This window comes from Bos taurus, chromosome 7, assembly GCF_002263795.3.
Source record: "Bos taurus isolate L1 Dominette 01449 registration number 42190680 breed Hereford chromosome 7, ARS-UCD2.0, whole genome shotgun sequence".
NCBI lineage: Eukaryota > Metazoa > Chordata > Mammalia > Artiodactyla > Bovidae > Bos > Bos taurus.
Genome location: NC_037334.1, coordinates 60224041 through 60243866, shown reverse-complemented (window position 1 = coordinate 60243866; position 19826 = coordinate 60224041). Strand labels below are relative to the sequence as shown.

Below are 19826 nucleotides of genomic sequence, written 5' to 3'. Positions count from 1 at the left end.
GTATTTGTGCTGATATGGGTGTAGTCCTAGTACCTGTGTGCATATTCCTATGGGAGTATACACAAAAGAACAAAGATGTGTCCATACATCTAAGTGAAGGTGAGTGTGTATGTGTTTGTGCTGATATGGGTGTAGTCCTAATACTTGTGTACACATTCATCTGGGAGTATAAACAGAAGAACAGAGACGTGTCCATACATCTAAGTGAAAATGCATGTGTATGTGTTTGTGCTGATACAGGTGCAGGCATCAGTGTAAAAGTCCATGTGTATTATGTGTATTTATTTGGGTGTGTGCATCCATGGAGGTGTATGTATGTGTATGAATCACCCTCTTCTCTGAAGCTGGGTGGGTTCCTCTTCAGACTGTTAACTAGGATAGGATTTATGTGAATTAGGCAAATTGATTCAGATAGACCTCAGTATGATTTGACTCAATCATAGCAGAGTGTCCAAGAGGAAGGAGCACTGGACAAAGAGTCCATCCCTGCAGCAAGATCCTTTTTTCTTTCTATGCTGCTGTTTCTTGGTCTACATGCCGAGGGTCTGGGACAGTGATGTTATTATGGGGTATAATTATGTTGATGCCATGCTGTCACAAACACATTTTTAATCAAGTGCCTAATTGCTCAATGCACTTTATTATCATTGCTGTCTTTCATAGTAACTTTCTTTTTTCATCATTTATAAATTATTTTCAACTACATTGTTTTATTTGATAACACAGGGAAATTAGGATTCTGTTTATTTGACAGAATGATTACTTTTGTGAATGTATGCAGCTGTATAGAATCAATTTTTACATCTCCACTTTGTGCTCTTGAGCAGGAGGGGTGGGGAGAGGAAGACAGTGTGATCCCTAGGTCCCCAAACTGCAATCTTAGGAGCATCTGCATCACAGTCCTCTGGGGAAATAGTGATAAAATGCAGGTTCCTGGCCCCCAACTACAGTCCTGTCAGAATCTCAGGGATGAGGGTCAGGAATGTGCGTTTTCTCAGCCCAAATCATTCTGGGACTCTGTAAGGTTTGGGACCCACTGCAATAACATAAAATAATGTCAGAAGGCTCACTACCTAAACCGAGACCACCAACTCTTCCACAATTTCATAGAAAGTGGTTTCTAAGGCTGCTCACCACACACTCGAGACTGAACCTCGATTCTCATAGAGAGGAGGCTAGGTGAGCATTTGGATTTATAAAAAGACGCTGTGGGAACTGAAAGAAGAAAGGAAGTCTGAATATTTGTGAGCAGAACACACTTACTGTTGCATACATTCTGTGAGAACTGTGAACCGCTCTTAAACATAACAATAAAAACCTGGCAGCTTGTCAGGGTTGACTGTAGTATCTAGAGACACCCCTATAATTTTTATAAAGAGAAACACCAGGCAGTAGTGGAGAGACAGAATTGTCTAATAATGAAGGAAGCTCCCCAACAGCACTTGTGGCTTCTGGGCCCAAGTCCTGAGGCTGCAAAGCCAACACGGTATGATCGAAAGAAAGCAGGGATTACCTAGGAATCCAATTCTGCTTTGCCATGGGTGTTGCTGTTGTGATTTCAAAAACCTGTTTTCTCTTCCTGGAGAAATGAACACATTCAGAAACTCCAGTCTTTTTCTTATGTATGCATGCGTGCTCCGTCACTTCAGTCATGTCTTTGTGACGCCATGGACCATAGCCCACCAAGCTCTGTTCACAGGGGTTTCCCAGCAAGAATACTGGAGTGGGTTGCCATGCCCACTCTAGGTGATCTTCCCAATACAGAGATTGAACCCACTTTGCCTACGTCTCCTGCATTGCAGGTGGATTCTTTACTGCTGAGCTACCAGGGAGCCCCCTTTCCCCCATAGCACCAGAAAAATAATAAGACAAGCCAGGAGAGATGGTCATCTCCTAGCCCCTGTATTACTTTGATACTGAGCCTGCCTCTTGGAATCTAGGGTTTCTTAGCACACTAAGAGGGTATGCATTCTCTCATTACCCATACTTCCCTGATATTCTCTACTGTGGAGACTCTGATGCAGACACACACCTGGGCAGAGAAATGGGAGGGGCACCCCTTTTCCAGATGTCAGGGGCTCCCTGCCTCTAAAGTGATTGGACTCACACAAACCCATGTGCTGTTAGTGAGCGCCACCCTCTGCCTCCTCCCTGGCCCTGGGAGAAGATCACTCAAACCGAGCTTGAATAATGGTGAAAGAGTATGCTGCCAAATTTCAGGCAATCTGGTTTCCTAGTCTACACTTAGCCACTGCTTACCTAGAGGATATAGGCTTGCCCCTTAGTTTCAAGGCTCAGAAATTGATCAAACCTCTCTGAAAAGAATCCCCAGGGAATAAAAACACAAATAAAACACCCATTAAAAATTTCTTCTTAGCATTGTCTCTCTCCTCTCTTACCTACAGGGGAAAGATCGCCTACCCTAGTGGTAAAACACTGGGCTTTTGTTCAGGATATGTGGGTTTTATTTCAGTGTGGTCTGTAATCTTCAGCAACTTAGTTGACCCCTTCGAGTTTCACTTTCCTAATCCATAAAATGGGGACAAAGATAATAGTACCTGTTTTGTAGGGTTGCTGTGAGTACTAAACAAGATCATGCAGGAGAATCACCAAGTACAAGGCCTGGCTCCCAGTAAACACACTGTAGTTATTAGCCATCATGATCACAACAGGTGCTCTATGGAATAGAAACCTGCTGTTGCACTTTTCAAATGGTAGGTATTGGTCACTATATAACTTGAATAGACTGATTTTAACACAAGTCAACGGGGTGGGTCAGAGACACTTAACAATGCAGATAAAGCCCTGCCCTGGCAGTTATGGTTAGTTTCCCATGCTCTGAAAGCAGATCAGAGGCCAGGTGCAGAAAGCATGCTTTCAAAGAGACAAGTATAGTACAGAAACATATTTTTCATCCACAAGCAACAAGAGAGGAGGAGTTCTGCTTAATGTACAAAATTATCTGTGTAACCTTATTCCTAAAAATATGGTCCTTGGAAAAATCCATGGGATCATGCTAAAATGAAGATTCTTAGGCTCTAACTCAGATTTCTTGATCCAGATGTTCTGGAAATGATACTTTGTACTCCAAAGTCAAAAAACTGCTAAATACTCTATTGCCAGGCCAGTAGCAATTGTGATATCTAGATCATATTATACATAAAACATATTCAAGGGGGCATCTATTAAAGTATTATCAATGGGCCCACAATTTTATGAATAATCTAATTCTGTTTTTTATTTTAAAATATATTTCAGCCCATTTGTATAGCCATGCTTAGGACAAAGACTGAAAGCATAACATCACATTTAACTGTGTGATGTATCTCTAGGTGATAATGTTATGTGTGATTTATCTCATTTTGTGGGGCTTCGCACGTGGTGCTAGTGGTAAAGAAACCAATGCAGGAGGTATAAGAGACATGGGTGTGATCCCTAGGTTGGGAAGACCCCCTGGAGCAGGAGATGGCAACCCATTCCAGCATTCTTGCCTGGAAAATTCCATGGACAGAGGAGCCTGGTGGGCTATAGTCTATGGGGCTGCAAGGAGTACAACACGACTGAGTGCGTGCACACACACACACGTCTCATTTTGTGTTTTAATAGATTTTTAAAAGTTTCAGAATGAGTTCTATTCCTTTTTTAGCAAGATAAAAATGTACTTTTAAAATAAGAGCCATACAACCAGATGTGTAGCACTGAATACTTCCTGAAATCTTACAGAATTTTGGAGAAAGAAGGAAAGGTGGGACTCAGGTAAACCAAACTCTCTCTGCTAAGAGATGATGAAACAGGTCTAGAGAAAGGAAGTGATCTGCCTGAGGCTGCTCAGTGGTTAGGGGTATACTACATAGTTCCCAGGTCCTCAGAATCTTGGGCCAGAGGGCTTTGAAGTGCTCCCTGTGCTGGCCAGCAACCTGCCTCCCTTCCTTCCTGTCCTGTGAGGGTGACGGAAAGACCACAGGAAGTGCAATGATTCAAAGGGTGGAGAAGGATGTAATAGCCTTTGCAGAGAGGACTTTTCAGCTCTCAGTATTTTCTCTCTGGGAGTTAGTAGGTCATTTGCAAAAGGCATGGGAAGAGCAGCTGATGAAAAGGTCTAATAGTTTGGAAAACTGCTTAACCTTATTGCTCTATTTCTGGATTTCCCCCCATGGCCAAGGACTTTTGAGATCCTGATTTCCCCCGGAGGTTTCCTGGTTAGGAATGCAGTGAAACCTCTGAAGTCCAGAGGAATTGGGGAGAAGGCCGGCTGGAATTAGGGAATGGTCTGAATATTTTTTTAAGAACATTTAGGTCTATTGTTTTCTGGGACAAAGAATCACAGATTTGGAAAGGGTCTTAGTCCAAGCCCTGCTCAGTGTAGGAACTTTTTGTGCTTCATCCCACACAGAGCTTTATTTGCACTTCTCTTGAATGCTTCCAATGAGAGGAGACACTATTCTGATAGAGAAGCTGTTTTACTCTCAGAAAAGTTTTCCTTTCCCTGAACATGAATCTATCTTCCTGAAAGGTTCTACTTGCCTTCTGCTATTCATATAAACCAGATATACTCCTCTTCCCCAGATGGTCCTTGAATATTTGAAGGCAATGATCATGCACCAAATTGTGCTTCATGACATTCTCTTCTGCAAGCTGAACACCCCTGGTATATTAAACCATTCTTTTTATGACAAATGCCATCAGCTCTAGTTAGAAACAAACTGCTGTCTTCTAATTAGCCTCTTAATTAATGGCTATATAAATTCAGAGCTGAGCAGAGCTTAGAGACCGCCTGCACAAGCCTCACTATTCTACAGATGAGCAAAGTGAGGTGCACTGAGAAAACAGGAAAACTGCCTTACCCAACTTGAGAGAAACAGACAGGCAAACAGACAGAGGAGAGTCTGAGTTGAGACCTGAAATCTAGTTGCATGAATCCTAGTCCAGGCCTCTTTCACCCCACCCTGCCTCCTATTATTCATAAAACACAAGAATTTCTCAAGTTCTTGAAAGTGGTTGGGAAGTTTGTTCTCTTAGGTATTTCAAAAATTCCTCCTTCAAATTGTATTTGCACTGTGTGAAGTAGGGGTTAGCATAGGGCTGAATTTAATAAAAAGCATCCTTCCAGGTGTGTTAACCCTCATTGCTCTCTGTTGTCAGAAGTTCATCTCCATTGACCTAGAATTCTAGCTCAAAATGGCCAGCACATGCAGAGGGCCACCAAGGCAGGTCATATTTTCCATAACGTCCAGCTACCTGCTCAATGTAGCAGACCTTCCCAACTTTGGAACCAGAAAATGAATTTTCCAGGATGTGAGGCTGTGTTCCTGCTTTACCTTGTGCTTGTTTTAAAGTTTCATATCCTCTTTTCAATCTGGCCTGATTCTCTGACGAGAAGACAAAGCAGAGACTCAGGGAAGCAAACCAGGTACTTCAGTGATTGGTTTCCCATCCCAGTTCCCAACAAACCCTGCAGTCACATGCTTCCAAGGGAACATTCCTCCCTGCCCTAACCCACAGCAATCGCCCTCTTCTCTCAACAAGGTATTGTGTTTCCAGTTCTAACACTTGCTCTGGCGTGGACTATAAACTGGCACATGTTGCTCCCTGGTTTCCGTGTGTTCAGGAATCACACGGACCTGGGTTCCAGTCCTAACCCTGCAACTAGCTGGCTATGTGACTTTGGAAAGTGACTTCACCTTTCTGAAACTCAATTACTTCATTTGTTAGATGAATACAATTTTGCTACCTACCTCATAAGACTGTCAAGGTCACACAATGCCTGCTGCTGCTGCTGCTAAGTCACTTCAGTCATGTCCGACCCTGTGCGACCCATAGACGGCAGCCCACCAGGCTCCCCCGTCCCTGGTATTCTCAAGGCAAGAACACTGGACTGGGTTGCCATTTCCTTCTTCAATGCATGAAAGTGAAAAGTGAAAGTCTTAGCGACCCCATGGACTGCAGCCTACCAGGCTCCTCCGACCATGGGATTTTCCAGGCAAGAGTACTGGAGTGGGGTGCCATTGCCTTCTCCGTGCCTAAAAGGTGCCTAAAGTGAAAGAAGTGAAAGTGTTAGTCACTCAGTCCTGTCTGACTCTTTGCAACCCCATGGACTGTAGCCCACCAGGCTCCTTTGTTCATGAAGTTTGCCAGGCAAGAATACTGGAGTTGAGTTGCCATTCCCTTCTCCAGGGGATCTTCCCGACCCAGGGATTGAACCTGGGTCTCCTACATTGCAGGTGGATTCTTTAGCATCTGAGCCACCAGGGAAGCCCCCAAAAGTATCTAATACAGTCCCTAATATTTAGTAAGATTTCATAGAAGATATCTACATAGTATTATTAATAGTATGCTCCAGAATTCAGAGACTAAAACCTATATTTTTCCCCTGCTACATACAGTAGTTGTAAATACCACCTGACTGATACCGGCCTAGGCTTCTTTAGGCAGTAGAAGTGAAACATCAGAAACATTCTCAGCATCGTGTAAGGACAGTTCCTATTTCCCAGCTCCCTATTCCCCAGATTCCCTCTTCCAATAATGATCTCACCAAGGAGGCCCACCCTGGCCTGCCACTTTGCACACCTGTCAGCTCGCATCTCAGGATAAGGTTCTCATTTGACAGACTTCGAGAACTTGCTGTCCAGGCAAAGACAACTTTATGACGATGAATCCAGCACAAACCTTATGTAACCAACCTGTCAGCAAACAGAGGGACAGAGAGACACTGACAAATGCCTGCCTCCACAAAGAAACAAAGCAGAACAAAAGGATATAGAAAGCAAGGAACTGAGATAGGCTTAAAATGCTCTTGCTTGTCCAAACTCTTAACAGATCAATGTTCTTATATTTGAAGTATTTCTAAATGAACATGAATTAGGCTAAACTCCATTTTAGCTGGGACTTTATGAACTAACATTCATAGCAGAGTGTTTAACTGAAATTACATTGTTTGCTCCTCTAGTCAAACAAGGATGTATATAACATTGTTTATTAATAATATTTATTGTCCATGGGACTTACGAATGATGATAGAAAAGTTTCCACCTTTTTTTTTTTCTTCTAAATAAGACAGGAAATTTCTACCTGGAGTGGCTTGAAATCCCTTCAGGTCATAAAGAGTCAAGGAATCTTCCAGTTTCTCTAAATGCTGAGGATATCCTAGTGAACACTTGCTGAGAAAAAGGAATAATTCTTTCACTTGTCCCTATTGCAGATTATTTGTGTACTGCCTGTGTTCTTTATCAAGGACTCAAAAGAAATAAAAACATCTGCTTAAATGAATTTGTTAATGTGACAGCCCCAGGGAAAAGATTCCACGATTGAGGGTGAGGGCAAAATTCAATGACAATGTGGTGGAGAGAATACGCCAGTTCCTGGTATGACAGCCGGGTTCCCTGGCTTTAGCTCCGACTCTCACATCCTTGGCTTCTTACCTTGGGCAGGTCATCCCCCTTGCAGGCTTTTAGTCTCTTTGGATGTCAAATGCTTTTTATGCTTTCTCCTTCCAAGTCCAAGATCCCATGAGGCTATGAGGAGTGTGAAGATTAACTGCAGAAGCTGCCTGCATCTCTGAGTGCAGGGGCCAGACCAGGAGAAGAATGTGATAATAGGTATGAAAGCCCTTGGAGAAAGAGCAGAAGTGCTGAATGGCACACACTCTCTGAAGCCTGATGGCATGTTCTAGAAACACGGGCAGCTAACTTTCTCTTGAGATGTCAGGGCTCGCCTGGAAACACACTATCACTGAGCTGATGGGAAGCAGAGGAGACTAATGCTTTTCTGGTTGGGCACCCTGGCTGGGATAGAAGAGAAGAAAGAAGTAGAGTCAGCTTTGTAAGCGAGTGAAATGGCAACGAACCCTGCAGGCTGAACCTCTCCTGGCTGGCGCTGCCAAGGAGGACGATCCACTCCGTCAAACCTGGGCCAAGCTCTGGCTCAAACACACAGGCAAAAATAGAAAGGGGGTGGGAAAAGAAATGTGTTTACTTTCATGATTTTCCCTTACGTCCCTCTTAACAGTATTATAATCTCTCCACAAACAGGCAGTAATGGCTCAGAGGCCTCGCCTTCATTGATAAACCCTCTCAAACGATTCATGTCTCACAGTCAGTCTGTGGGCAGCTGGTGAATAAGCTTGGAAGGCAGTGTGATGGAGTAGAACACTGGCCCAGGGTCGGTCGCTAACTGGGTAAAGTGTGAAAAATGCCTCTCTGGTGCTCTGCAAAATGAAGTGGTTATATTAGGCAGAATCGAAACATCTGCTTAGATTTTTGAAGTTCATAACTGGTTCTCAACCAGGGGCAATTTCATCCCTCAAGGTAGGGGTATCTGGCAGTGACTGGAGACATTTCTGGTTGTCACAGCTCAGGGAATGCTCCTGGCATCTCGTGGGTAGAGACCAGGGCTGCTGCTAAACATCCGACAATGTGGAGGACAGTCTTCCACAGTGGAGAATTCTCTGGCTGAAAATGTTAAAAGTATGAGGTTGAGAAATCTTGATTTGTCCTGAAGTGACTAGAGTCACAGGGAGAGGGGGCAAAAAAGGACAGCGGTTCAAAAGGAGGAGGGTTCAAACCCTGTTTCTAGATCATGAGGTTTTCACCAGTGACATGTTTTCCAGCTTTTCTCCCTATAACCCATGACTTTTTCATTTCCCTTGGAATTTCAGGGCTATGTTTGAGCAACTTGTTCACAAGAACTTCCTTATCCTCAAAATGCCAAGCCCTGATGCACTATGATCTCTACTATGAGAAAAGACAAAGATAAAAATATAAGCAGCTGCAAAACAAGTAGAACTGGAAGGTGGGCAGCAGAGGCACATGGAAGCACACAACAGATGCCCATAACTCCAGTTCTATGAGTCAGTGTTTCTGATGTTACAACATAGGAATAATACTCGTAAGAAGAGCAAGATGAGCTATGCTGGGTGAGCACACAGTGAAAGAACTGATGTGAGAGCAGCAGCGTTAGAAGAGACGCAGGTTTGCAGTGGCAGATTCAAAGGCAAACGAAAGGGTTAAGCAATCAGTGCATGTCATTCCACATTAAGTCACCGGGCAGTTATTACAAATAGTTACCTGCAGTTTCCAGTGGGGGAGGCAAGCACACTCCAGTCAAGGGGTTTTGGAGAAACAGGTGCAATGAAGTCATGGTCAAACAATTTATTTACTGTAAACTTTAGACTTTGCTCAGGAAAACAACCAAAGCTGCCCCTCAAGTCCCTGCCTACAACACCCCGTTTGAGCAAATAAGAGGGGCGAGGAGAGTCCATGTTCACAGCGAAAGGTCCGAGAGACTCAGTATCTTCCAGTCCAAGGGTGCAGGAAGGAAGGTCTCCTTCAGATACAAATTACCAGCAGCAATATATTACCCCTAATACTTGATCAATGAGGTAGATATGCAGGAAAAGTCATCAAAACATAGCAGCCCCAGGTCCTTTGAGACTGAAGCCCTTCAGACATAAACTTAACAAGTTCCAGGCAAAGAGGAACTGAACTGTACAAGAAACAGTTACTCAAATATATTTTGTTACAACTTAAAAAAATAAAAAATAAAAAGGCAGAAGGATATCTTTCCTCCTGCACATCTCTGTACAACTTTATTCTAAATTTATTAGACTCAAGTTAAATAGTCTGTTTAGTGTTTTGTTGCAGGGTACTGGGGAGAAGGGGTGTCTTAAAAAGTAGAAAACCGGCATTACAGCAGTGAGTCATTTGTACTACAATTCCTCCCTTGTGAATCAATGCTATCACTGGGCACAGTACCTTGCTGGTTCACAAAGTTTTCGGTGCCTGGGGGGTCTTCACACAGAAGTTCACTGTCTTTCTCCTCCCCCAGGTGATATCCACTCTGTTCCCCTGTGTAGTCAGTCCTGTCATTGCTGTTGCTGGAGCAGCCATTCCCATAGGCCTTCAATGAAGACCTGCGCAGGCAGAGAAGCTCCTGGAAGGCAATCCTGAAATCTGGGCTCCGGCAGTAGATAAGGGGATTGAAAGCGGAGTTGATGTAGCCCAACCAGTTTAGAAGGATGTATATTTCCTTACGGATGAGGTTATCCTTGATCACGTGCACAATGTTGACAATGAAGAAGGGCAGCCAGCACAGGGTGAAAGTGCCCATGATAATGCCTAAAGTCTTGAGGGCTTTGTGTTCCTTCAAGTAGAACTTGGAGGTCCTGCGTTGTCCTAGACCGCTCCGCCCATCCTGCTCCACTTGACTGACGTTTTGGGCATGGAAGCGGCCCTCAGATTTGTCGATCTTCTGGAGCTGCCTTTTGGCCACCTGGAACACCCTGGAGTAGACGAAGACCATGACCACCAGGGGAAGGTAGAAGGACACAATGGAGGAGGCAATGGCATAGGGTTGGTTCGTGAAGAAGTCACAGCAGGTTTCCTTAGCATAGCAGTTGATGGCTTCCTTGTGGCTGGCCCGGTACCAGTGCATCTGAATGGGTAAGAAGGAGGTAAGGCCAGACACGATCCACACCATCAAAATGACCACCCGGGCCTTATTCTTGGTCAGCAGGCACTGATACTTGAAGGGTGACGTGATGGCTAAGTAGCGATCCACAGCGATCACGCACAAGGTCTCAATGCTGGCCGTGACGCATAACACGTCAATGGAAGTCCAAAACTCACACCAGAAGTTGCCAAAAGTCCACATTTTCATGAGGATGTGGCAGGCCCCAAAGGGCACCACTGCCAGGCCCATGACCAGGTCAGCACAGGCCAGGGAGGTGATGAAGTAGTTGGTGACCGTCTGGAGACGCTCAAACTTGGCAATGGCTGTGATGACTAGCACGTTTCCAAACACGATGGCCAGGACAATAAGCGACATGAGGATGCCCATGCCCACAACCCAGGCCTCGTCCCGTTCCAGCGTGACGTTTTGGTCCGGCGCGTGGCTTGCGTTGGGCGCCAGCAAAAAGACGCTGCGGTTCCCGGGCTGCCCCATGGCGCGCAGGCTGGCAGGTGAGCGCACAGGCTGCCGGCGCACCAGCCGCCCTCAGCGAGCGGACCTCCGGCGGGGCGCTGCGGGCAGCAAGCGAGCACCTGGAAGACTCATTCAGCGGCCGTGGGTGGGTGTGGGTGTGGTAGGGGTGCGTGGTGCACTCAGCTCCGGGGCTACTCTGGGCTCGCAGTGCCTGTCAGTTCAGCCAGTTCCAGCTTGCGCTCTGGAGAAGCCGTCTCTGAGTGCGCGCTGTCCGTTATGTGCCCAGGACTTTAGGGGAACTGCCCTCCCCGTGACGTGCTACAACTTTCAACCAATAGAACGCGGGAAGCCCCAAAGGGGCGAGGCCCACGCCCTCTCCCGCCCCTTCCCTCCCTTCTCCTGCCTGCTCCAGGGGCTGGCCCGGGCGGGACCCAACTGCTCTAGGAGGGCGGGTCGGCCACCATTCCCTCGGGGCTCTCTCGGCTGGCCCCGGAGGCTGAAGCCGGCTCTGGCGAGCTTACCAGCCAACTAGAAGGTGCCAGTTCTTTCGTGACTGCTACCTGTCTGCCTGGGGCGCCTGTGCGGCTTGGTCTCAGGGTAGATGGCAATACTCCGGCACTCCCTCGCATTCGGAAATAGATGATCGTGCCCACCGAGACACGCACAGGCAGGCGCACTGTACCCCGACATACATGCTTAGACTTATACGGAACCACAGCCACAGACACTCAGACACACCCATCCAGCGCACAAACGAGCGCGCAGGCACAGAAGCCGACTGGCACAAAGTCACCCCTGTCCAACACAAGAGACATGGCCAGGAGCAAACCAGGAGCACCCGGAAGCATAAAGACACGGACATACAGACAAAAAAAGTAAACAAATAGCATACAAACGCCCACTTGGAGGCAAGCAGTGTGCCACAGAGAAGGACTTCCCCATCTGGATATTCCAAACTCTTTACCCTTGCCCCCTGGACATCCACTCCATCTTCCCCAGTACACAGGACTCATGGTATATTCCCTTTCAGACATTTGGCAAGACCACAGGTGGTGACTTTAGCAGCAGCCAATTTCCTCAGCATGCTTGCTGTCCAGTACTTTTGGTGCCCTCCTTGGGAATTTGCAGGGGTTGAGACCTAATTTTACTCTTGGGATTTCATTTGGAGCTGGGGTATACATGTATGTGCTTGAGGATAGGAAGAGAACGTTGTATGCTTTAATTCTTAATTCTAGGGAGTGTGGCATCGTTCCTTCCTTCTCCGTTAAAATGAGAATATGTTGAAAATGAAATAATTTTCAAGTTCAACTTCTTCAATAATCCCTTTGCAACTAGAAAAAATCTTCTGTTCGGTAGTTTGTTGATCTGTTGGGCTGAGCCATATGAAATTGCCACTTTTCTGTGGTATCTGACTTTAAATAGATGACAATTTCATATGGCTCAGATTATTAAGAAGGTGTTAACATTAAGAAATGTTTTGAAACCACAGAAAGCAAAAGATAACTTCTCTTAAAAAACTAGAGTCTTTGTCCATGAAATACTACCCTTTGCATGTGGCATATGAATTTACTGTTAAAAAATTAATTTTCAGGGTTTGATTTCCCATGTATCATTTGTGTCTTTGAAACATGGAAAGTATTTCATGCAGTGTAACTGAACATATTTTCTAGATTACATAATAACATAACAATGGCTAACATTTATGGAACGTTCTGCGATGTGCTTTTAATGCATTATTCCATTTAATCCTTCCCACAGTCCCATGGTGTGTGTTGTTAGGGTGGGGTGGGGTATAACTATTTTTAGCTTAATTCACAAATGGGTCTCAAAGAAGAAAATAGCTTGCCCATGGGCACAAGACCAGGCAGTGCCAGAAGCAGAAGCTGAACTCAGTTCTGTTTGACTCTAAAATCCATCTTTTAATCCTTTCAATGTACCGTGTCACCACAGTGCAGAAAGGAATAGAGGATGGGGAAGAAGGACCACAACTGGAATTGGAATACCAGGTTTCAAATTCTCATCTTAGAACTTTCTAGCTCATATTCCTTAGGCAAATAAAAAATGTGGAGCCTAATTTCCCCTATGTCTAAATGAGGAATTAAGTCACTTCCATTGTGCTGAATGAGAATCAGATGATATAATGACAAATGTAATTATGATTTGCACTTATAAATGCCACACAAATAAAGGTTATACATAAATTTATATAAATTACTAAGTAGTTTAGAAGATATTGTTCATATTCTCTAATAGAACACTAAAATGCTTTAGGACAAAAGTAACATGGGCATTTACACAAGAAGTATAACTCAGAAACAAAATTTAAACTACATGCTCTTTTTAACTTTCTTCACTAGCAGAAATTGTTTTTGCATGACAGATGCCTTAAAATAACAAATATTTCCCATAAAAGCCACACATATTAATTAAGAATCTATTATGTTCACATAGTTTTCAAAATATACCCACCCCATATTTGTGTTTTCCAAAATTGGCTCTGGTATGATGCATTTTAGGAAGAGGCAGTGTGCATTATGCAATTATGCAATATTTCTTTAAATATATATCTACCCCAAATTGTGAAACTGGGCCATTTAGAGCCTCCTTCCTGTTTGTGAAGCTATGAAATAAATAAGCATATTGTTTAACCTTCTTATAACAATAAAAGAACAAAGAAAGCCCTTATAGGACAAACATTAATTGATCATTTAGATATACATGTAAGTCACTTAAAATTTTAACATTGATTATTTTGGGAAGCACCTTTTAAAAAACCCACAAACACTAAATCCAGAAGGGAGGCTGCTATGTCAACAAAGTTCCAGGCCTTTGCCTCATCAGCTTTGCCAAATGGGCACCCCTCTCAATCTCTTCCCCTTTCTTTTTCTTATATCACTGTGGCTGATAGAAATTTCAAAATGTCTTCATGCCAGGAGTCTTTTACCTGACCTCCTTTTTTAGAATTGTAAGATTAAAGACAGAATGGAAAAGAGTTTAATAGATCATTTATTCTCTCCACGCTTCCAGTTTGAAAATTAGGAAAGTGTCTGGTCGAAGGTGACAGGGAAGACTGGGAGTCCAGGTCTGTTCCTGGTCTCACGTGTTTTCACCGCCCAACATTGTAGCTTCATTTCCCAGTGGAGGAGTGTGACTAGCACTGCTTACTGGGCTTGTGGTCTTAGAGAGTTAATGTTTTAGTTGAACTGGAAAGTTCTAAATGTACCTTTGTTAGATGTAAGGAAAAGCAGGCTCTTTTATGGTGATTGATAGTGTCTAACTACATATTTTATCAATCCCTTACGACTCTGATTTGTCATTTCCTGCCTGCCAAACAGGAAAAAAAGTCACATTTTGATTTACCAAACAAATGTTTAAAGAGGAGTAAGGCTCTGTGAGCCAAGGAATGCTCTCACATGAATATCTGGATGCCTTAGAAAACTCTTAGACTGGTCTTGGCTTAGGCAAGATTATTTCCATCTTTTAAAACATTTATTTTTATTGTTGAGGTGTAATTGACATATAACACATCAGTTTCAAGTGTACAATGTAATGATTCAGTAGTTGTATTCATTGTGAAGTGATCACCTCAATAAGTCTTGTTACCATCCATCACCATGCATTAAAAGTTAACTTTTAAGATTTGCTCTCTTGGCAACTTTCAAGTATGCTCTACAATATTACTGACTGCAGTCCCCATGCTATACGTTACATCCCCATGACTTATTTATTTTATAATTAAATGTTTGTACCTCTTGACCCCCTTCCCCTGTTTTACCCTTTCCCTATGACCCTTCCACTCTGGCAAACACCATTTTGTTCTCTGTATCTATGACTTCTGTTTTGTTTTCTTTTGTTGTTCACTTGTATTATTTTTTAGATTTCACTTGCAAATGAAATCATATGCATTTGTCTTTGTCTGACATTTCATTTAGCATCATTCCCTTAAGGTTCATCCACATTGTTGTAAATGGCAAGATTTCATTCTTTTTTATGATGTAGTGGTATTCCATTTATGTGTGTGTATCAGATCTCCTTTATCTACTCATCTATCAGTGTATATTTATGTTGCTTTCTTATCTTGGCTGTTGTAAATAATGCTGTAAAGAACATGGGGGTACACACATCTTTTTGATTTAGTGTTTTTGTTTTCTTCAGACAGACACCCAGAAGTGGAATAATTGCATCATATGTTAGATCTACTTTTAATTTTTTGAGGAACTCAACCCCATACTGTTTTTCATAGTGGTTGCACCAATTTACATTTCCTCCAACAGTGCGTGAGAGTTCCCTTTGGTCCACATCCTTACCAACGCTTTTTTTGTTTTTGGTAATGGCTATTCTAACTGATGTTAGGTGATAGCTCATTGTGGTTTTGATTTGCCTTTCCCTGGTGATTAGTGATGTTGAGCTTCTTTTCATGTGTCTGTTGACTATCTGTATGCTTTCTTTAGAAAAATGTATACTCAGATCCTCTGCTCATTTTTTGAAATCAAATTGTTTGCTTGTTTACTATTGAATTTTATGAGTTTTTAATATATTTTGGATATTAATCTCTTATCAGATATATGATTTGAAAATATTTTCTCCCATTCAGTAGGTTGCCTTTCCATTCTGTTGATTGTTTCATTTGCTGTGCAGAAGCTTTTTAGTTTGATGTAGTCCCACTTGCTTGGTTTTCATTTTATTGCCTCTCTTTTGGATTCAGATTCACAGATTTTTTGCTAAGATCACTGTCAAGTAGCTTACCACTTATGTTTTCTTCTAGGAGGTTTATACAAAGTAGATACAGAAGGAATGTACTTCAGCCTAACCAAGGGCACATATAACAAGCTCACAACAAACATACTACATGGTGAAAGGTTGAAAGTTCTTCCTCTAAAATCAGGGACAAGATGGCAAAGATGTCCGTTCTTTGGGTAATATGGTCATTTTAATGATATGAATTCTTCCACTCCATAAGCACAGAATATTTTTCCATTTCTTTGTGTCTTCTTGAATTTCTGTTATCATTGACATCATTTTTGGTGTACAGGTCTTTCTTTCACCCCCTTGGTCAAATTTATTCCCAGGCATGTTATTCTTTTTGATGCAGTTGTGAATGGGGTTTTCTTAATTCCTCTTTCTGATAGTTTGTTGTTAAAGATATAGAAATGCAATTAATTGTTCTAACAATGACATGACTTTATGTGGAAAACCTTAAAGATGCTACCCAAAACCTGTTAGAACAATTGAATTCAGTAAGGTGGCAGGGTACAAAATAACATACAAAAATTAATTGCGTTTCTATATCCTTAACAACAAACTATCAGAAAATGATGTCCATGATGACAGAAATTCAAGAAGACACAAGGAAATGGAAATGCAATTCCTGTCAAGATCCCAACGGGATTTTTCATAGAAATAGAACAAACAATCCTAAAATGTCTTTGGAACCACAAAGACCCCAAATAGACAAAGCAATCTTGAGGAAGAAGAATAGATTGGAAGTCATCAAGCTCTCTGGTTTCAAGCTATATTACAAAGCTGTAGTAATCAAAACAAACACATAATTAATGGGACAGGGTAGAAGACCCAGAAATAAACCCTTGCATATACGGTCAATTAATTTACAACAAAAGAGGCAATAATATTCAGTGGAGGAGAGAACAGCTTATTCAATAAACAGCATTGGGAAAACTGGACAGACACATGCAAAAGAATGAAACTAGACCACAATGATACACCATATGCAAGAATTAACTTAAAATGGAGGAAAGACTTGAATGTTTCCTAGAAGAAAACAGATGGTAAGCTACTTGACATCAGTCTTTTTTTCTTTTTTAAAAAATTTATTTATAGTTGGGGGATGTGCTCAGTTGCTTCAGTCGTGTCTGACTCTTTGTGATGTATTGACTCTTTGTGATCTATCTATCAAACCCACCAGGTTCCTCTGTCCATGGGGATTCTCCAGGCAAGAATAGTGGAGTAGGTTGCCATGCCCTCCTCCAGGAGATCTTCCCAACTGGAGGATAATTGCTTACAATATTTTTGACCTCCATCTTGAAGACTTTTTCCATCTTTATGATCCTCTAAACTGAGAAAATCTATAGTTTTTTTTTTTTTAAATGATGATCTCAAATGTTTGTCTTTAGTATGATCTCTGTATGGTATTGCCTCATTAAGTTTACAGTAAATGAGACTAAATGCATGCAAGCTTAGCATATTGCCTTGGAAAAGAGATAGCTATTATTGAAATCTTATTTTTGAATCAAAATGTATTTAAAGAATGTATGTCTTATCAGATCACATTGTGAAAGGCCACTTTGAATATAAATAATGAGTAATTTATTTTTAATTTGAATTTTTGTGAAAAAGACTTTTGAAAGGAATAAAACTTGATTCCTTAGTAAGAAAAATGATGATGAAAATGACTTTCATCATTGAGTTATATAGCTGGATGGGATGTTAGTGACTTTTGAATGAAGCATCTCTTAGCCTAGGTAGCTCCTTACATAGTGCATCTGCCAAAATTCTTTGACAGCTATCTCTAATGAAAGCAAGCACACCAGTTCTTTTCATTGGTGTACGTTTCTCCAACTATCCAGATATTGAACTGAAATCCATCTTCTGATAATCTCTACCCATGGATCTTAAGTCTGCCCCCTTGAGGGCACTTGAACAAGTCTACTCTCTCTTTCAAGATTGTCCTTGAGATTTTGGTAGAATCCCTTCGAGTTCACCTGAGTCTTCTACTCTTTAGGTTAAATATTTCTGTTCCTTTGGGTCTAGAGTCTTCTTCACCATCAGATATCTTACTAGTCATACTTGGGCTTGTCAGTGTCTCAATATCAATACCTAGAGTGATCCTAGAGCAAGTCATCAAACAATCAATTTACAATTACCTTGGCAACCATAAAGCAAGCAGAGCAAACAGCAAAGCTTTCAGAGCAGCTAACTGTATCAGATTAATGTAATTTCCTGCTATACTGGTGTTTTATGAGATACATGCTAATAAATTCTCTGCATCTCAGGGGGACTGAACAAAAAGAGACGGCATTAAATTAAAACAGGAGGAACTTCAGATGGTCATATGAAGGACTTCTTGGCTGGAGGACAGTCAGTCATCCAAAGGGGCTAGCCTCTAGCAGCTTTCCTCCATTGGGGTTTTATAAGAGAATTAAATCCCACAGAAAAGTGTTTGAGTGCCTGTTCCTCCCAGTTTTCCCAAGGGTGGTACATAAGTATTACCCTCCTAAGAGCTTGCAGTGTAACAGCTGCTTTAGGGAATGGGGCTTAATTTCCCTTACTGAATCCAACCAGAATTTCTGGGAGTCTCCTTTAGATCTGGGAATGAACAAGGGTGTGATGGTAAGTGAAAGTCATCATCAGTTTGATGCAGAGGAGAGGGCATGAATTGGGCATAAGGAGACCTAGGTTCTGGTCCCAGGACAACTATAATACTATCAGTCAGTCAGTCAGTTCAGTTGCTCAGTCGTGTCTGACTCTTTGCAACCCCATGAACTGCTGCACACCAGGCCCCTATCCATCACCAACTCCCAGAGTTTACTCAAACTCATGTCCATTGAGTCGGTGATGCCATCCAACCATCTCATCCTCTGTTGTCCCCTTCTCCTCCCAAGTTCAATCTTTCCCAGCATCAGGGTCTTTTCCAGTGAGTCAGTTCTTCTCATCAGGTGGCCAAAGTATTGGAGTGTCAGCTTCAGGATCAGTTCTTCCAATGAATATTCAGGACTGATTTCCTTTAGGATGGACTGGTTGGATCTCCTTGCAGTCCAAGGGACTCTCAAGAGTCCAACACCACAGTTCAAAAGCATCAATTCTTTGGCACTTAGATTTCTTTATAGTCCAACTCTCACATCCATACATGACTACTGGAAAAACCATAGCTTTGGCTAGATGGACCTTTGTCAGCAAAGTAATGTCTCTGCTTTTTAATATGCTGTCTAGTTTGGTCATAACTTTTCTTCCAAGGAGCAAGTGTCTTTTAATTTCATGGCTGCAGTCACCATTTGCAGTGATTTTTGGAGCCTTCCAAAATAAAGTCTGTCATTTTTTCCACTGTTTCCCCATCTATTTGCCATGAAGTGATGGGACCGGATGCCATGATCTTAGTTTTCTGAATGTTGAGCTTTAAGCCAACCTTTTCACTCTCCTCTTTCACTTTCATCAAGAGGCTCTTTAGTTCTTTTTCGGTTTTTGCCATAAGGATGGTATCATCTGCATATCTGAGGTTATTGTTATTTCTCCCAGCAGTCTTGATTCCAGCTTGTGGTTCATCCAGTTCAGCATTTCTCATGATGTACACTGCATGTAAGTTAAATAAGCAGAGTGACAATATACAGCCTTGACGTATTCTTTTCCTGATTTGGAACCAATCTGTTGTTCCATGTCCAGTTCTAACTGCTGCTTCTTGACCTGCATACAGATTTCTCAGGAGGCAGGTCAGGTGGTCTGGTATTCCCATCTCTTGAAGAATTTTCCACAGTTATGATCCATACAGTCAAAGGTTTTGGCGTAGTCAATACCACAGATACAGATGTTTTTCAGAACTCTCTTGCTTTTTCGATGATCCAACAGATGATGGCAATTTGAATCTAGTTCCTCTGCCTTTTCTAAATCCAGCTTGAAAACATCTGGAATTTCTCAGTTCATGTACTATTGAAGCCTGGCTTGGATAATTTTGAACATTACTTTGCTAGCGTGTGAGATGAGTGCAATTGTGTCGTAGTTTGGGCATTCTTTAGCATTGCCTTTCTTTGGGGTTGGATAGCTTTAAAAAAGTCACCTTTCTTAGAGCTGTAGTCTTTGGCCATTAAATGGGAGGTAGGGATAGATGACATCTAAGGGCCTTCCTATTCTGAACTGAACAAGCCTGTAGTGGGAAGGAAGCACATTGAGGGCCATTGAGG

The 19826-nt window shown here is 42.4% G+C and overlaps 1 protein-coding gene and 1 long non-coding RNA gene across 2 annotated transcripts in view; one reads left to right on the top strand and one right to left on the bottom strand.

Annotated features, from left to right (window-relative positions):
* LOC112447452 (uncharacterized) overlaps positions 1-19826 on the top strand; it is a 171193-nt gene that overhangs the window by 94361 nt on the left and 57006 nt on the right. The window lies entirely within an intron of this gene.
* Positions 9132-11161, bottom strand: ADRB2 (adrenoceptor beta 2). Its single transcript, NM_174231.1, has one exon. It carries the CDS (start codon positions 10936-10938, stop codon positions 9682-9684), a length of 1257 nt encoding a protein of 418 aa, NP_776656.1. The 5' UTR covers positions 10939-11161; the 3' UTR covers positions 9132-9681.

What these genes read in the sequence shown, in the direction of transcription:
- ADRB2 (NM_174231.1), bottom strand. Translation starts at nt 10,938, where the DNA reads ATGGGGCAGCCCGGGAACCGCAGCGTCTTTTTGCTGGCGCCCAACGCA.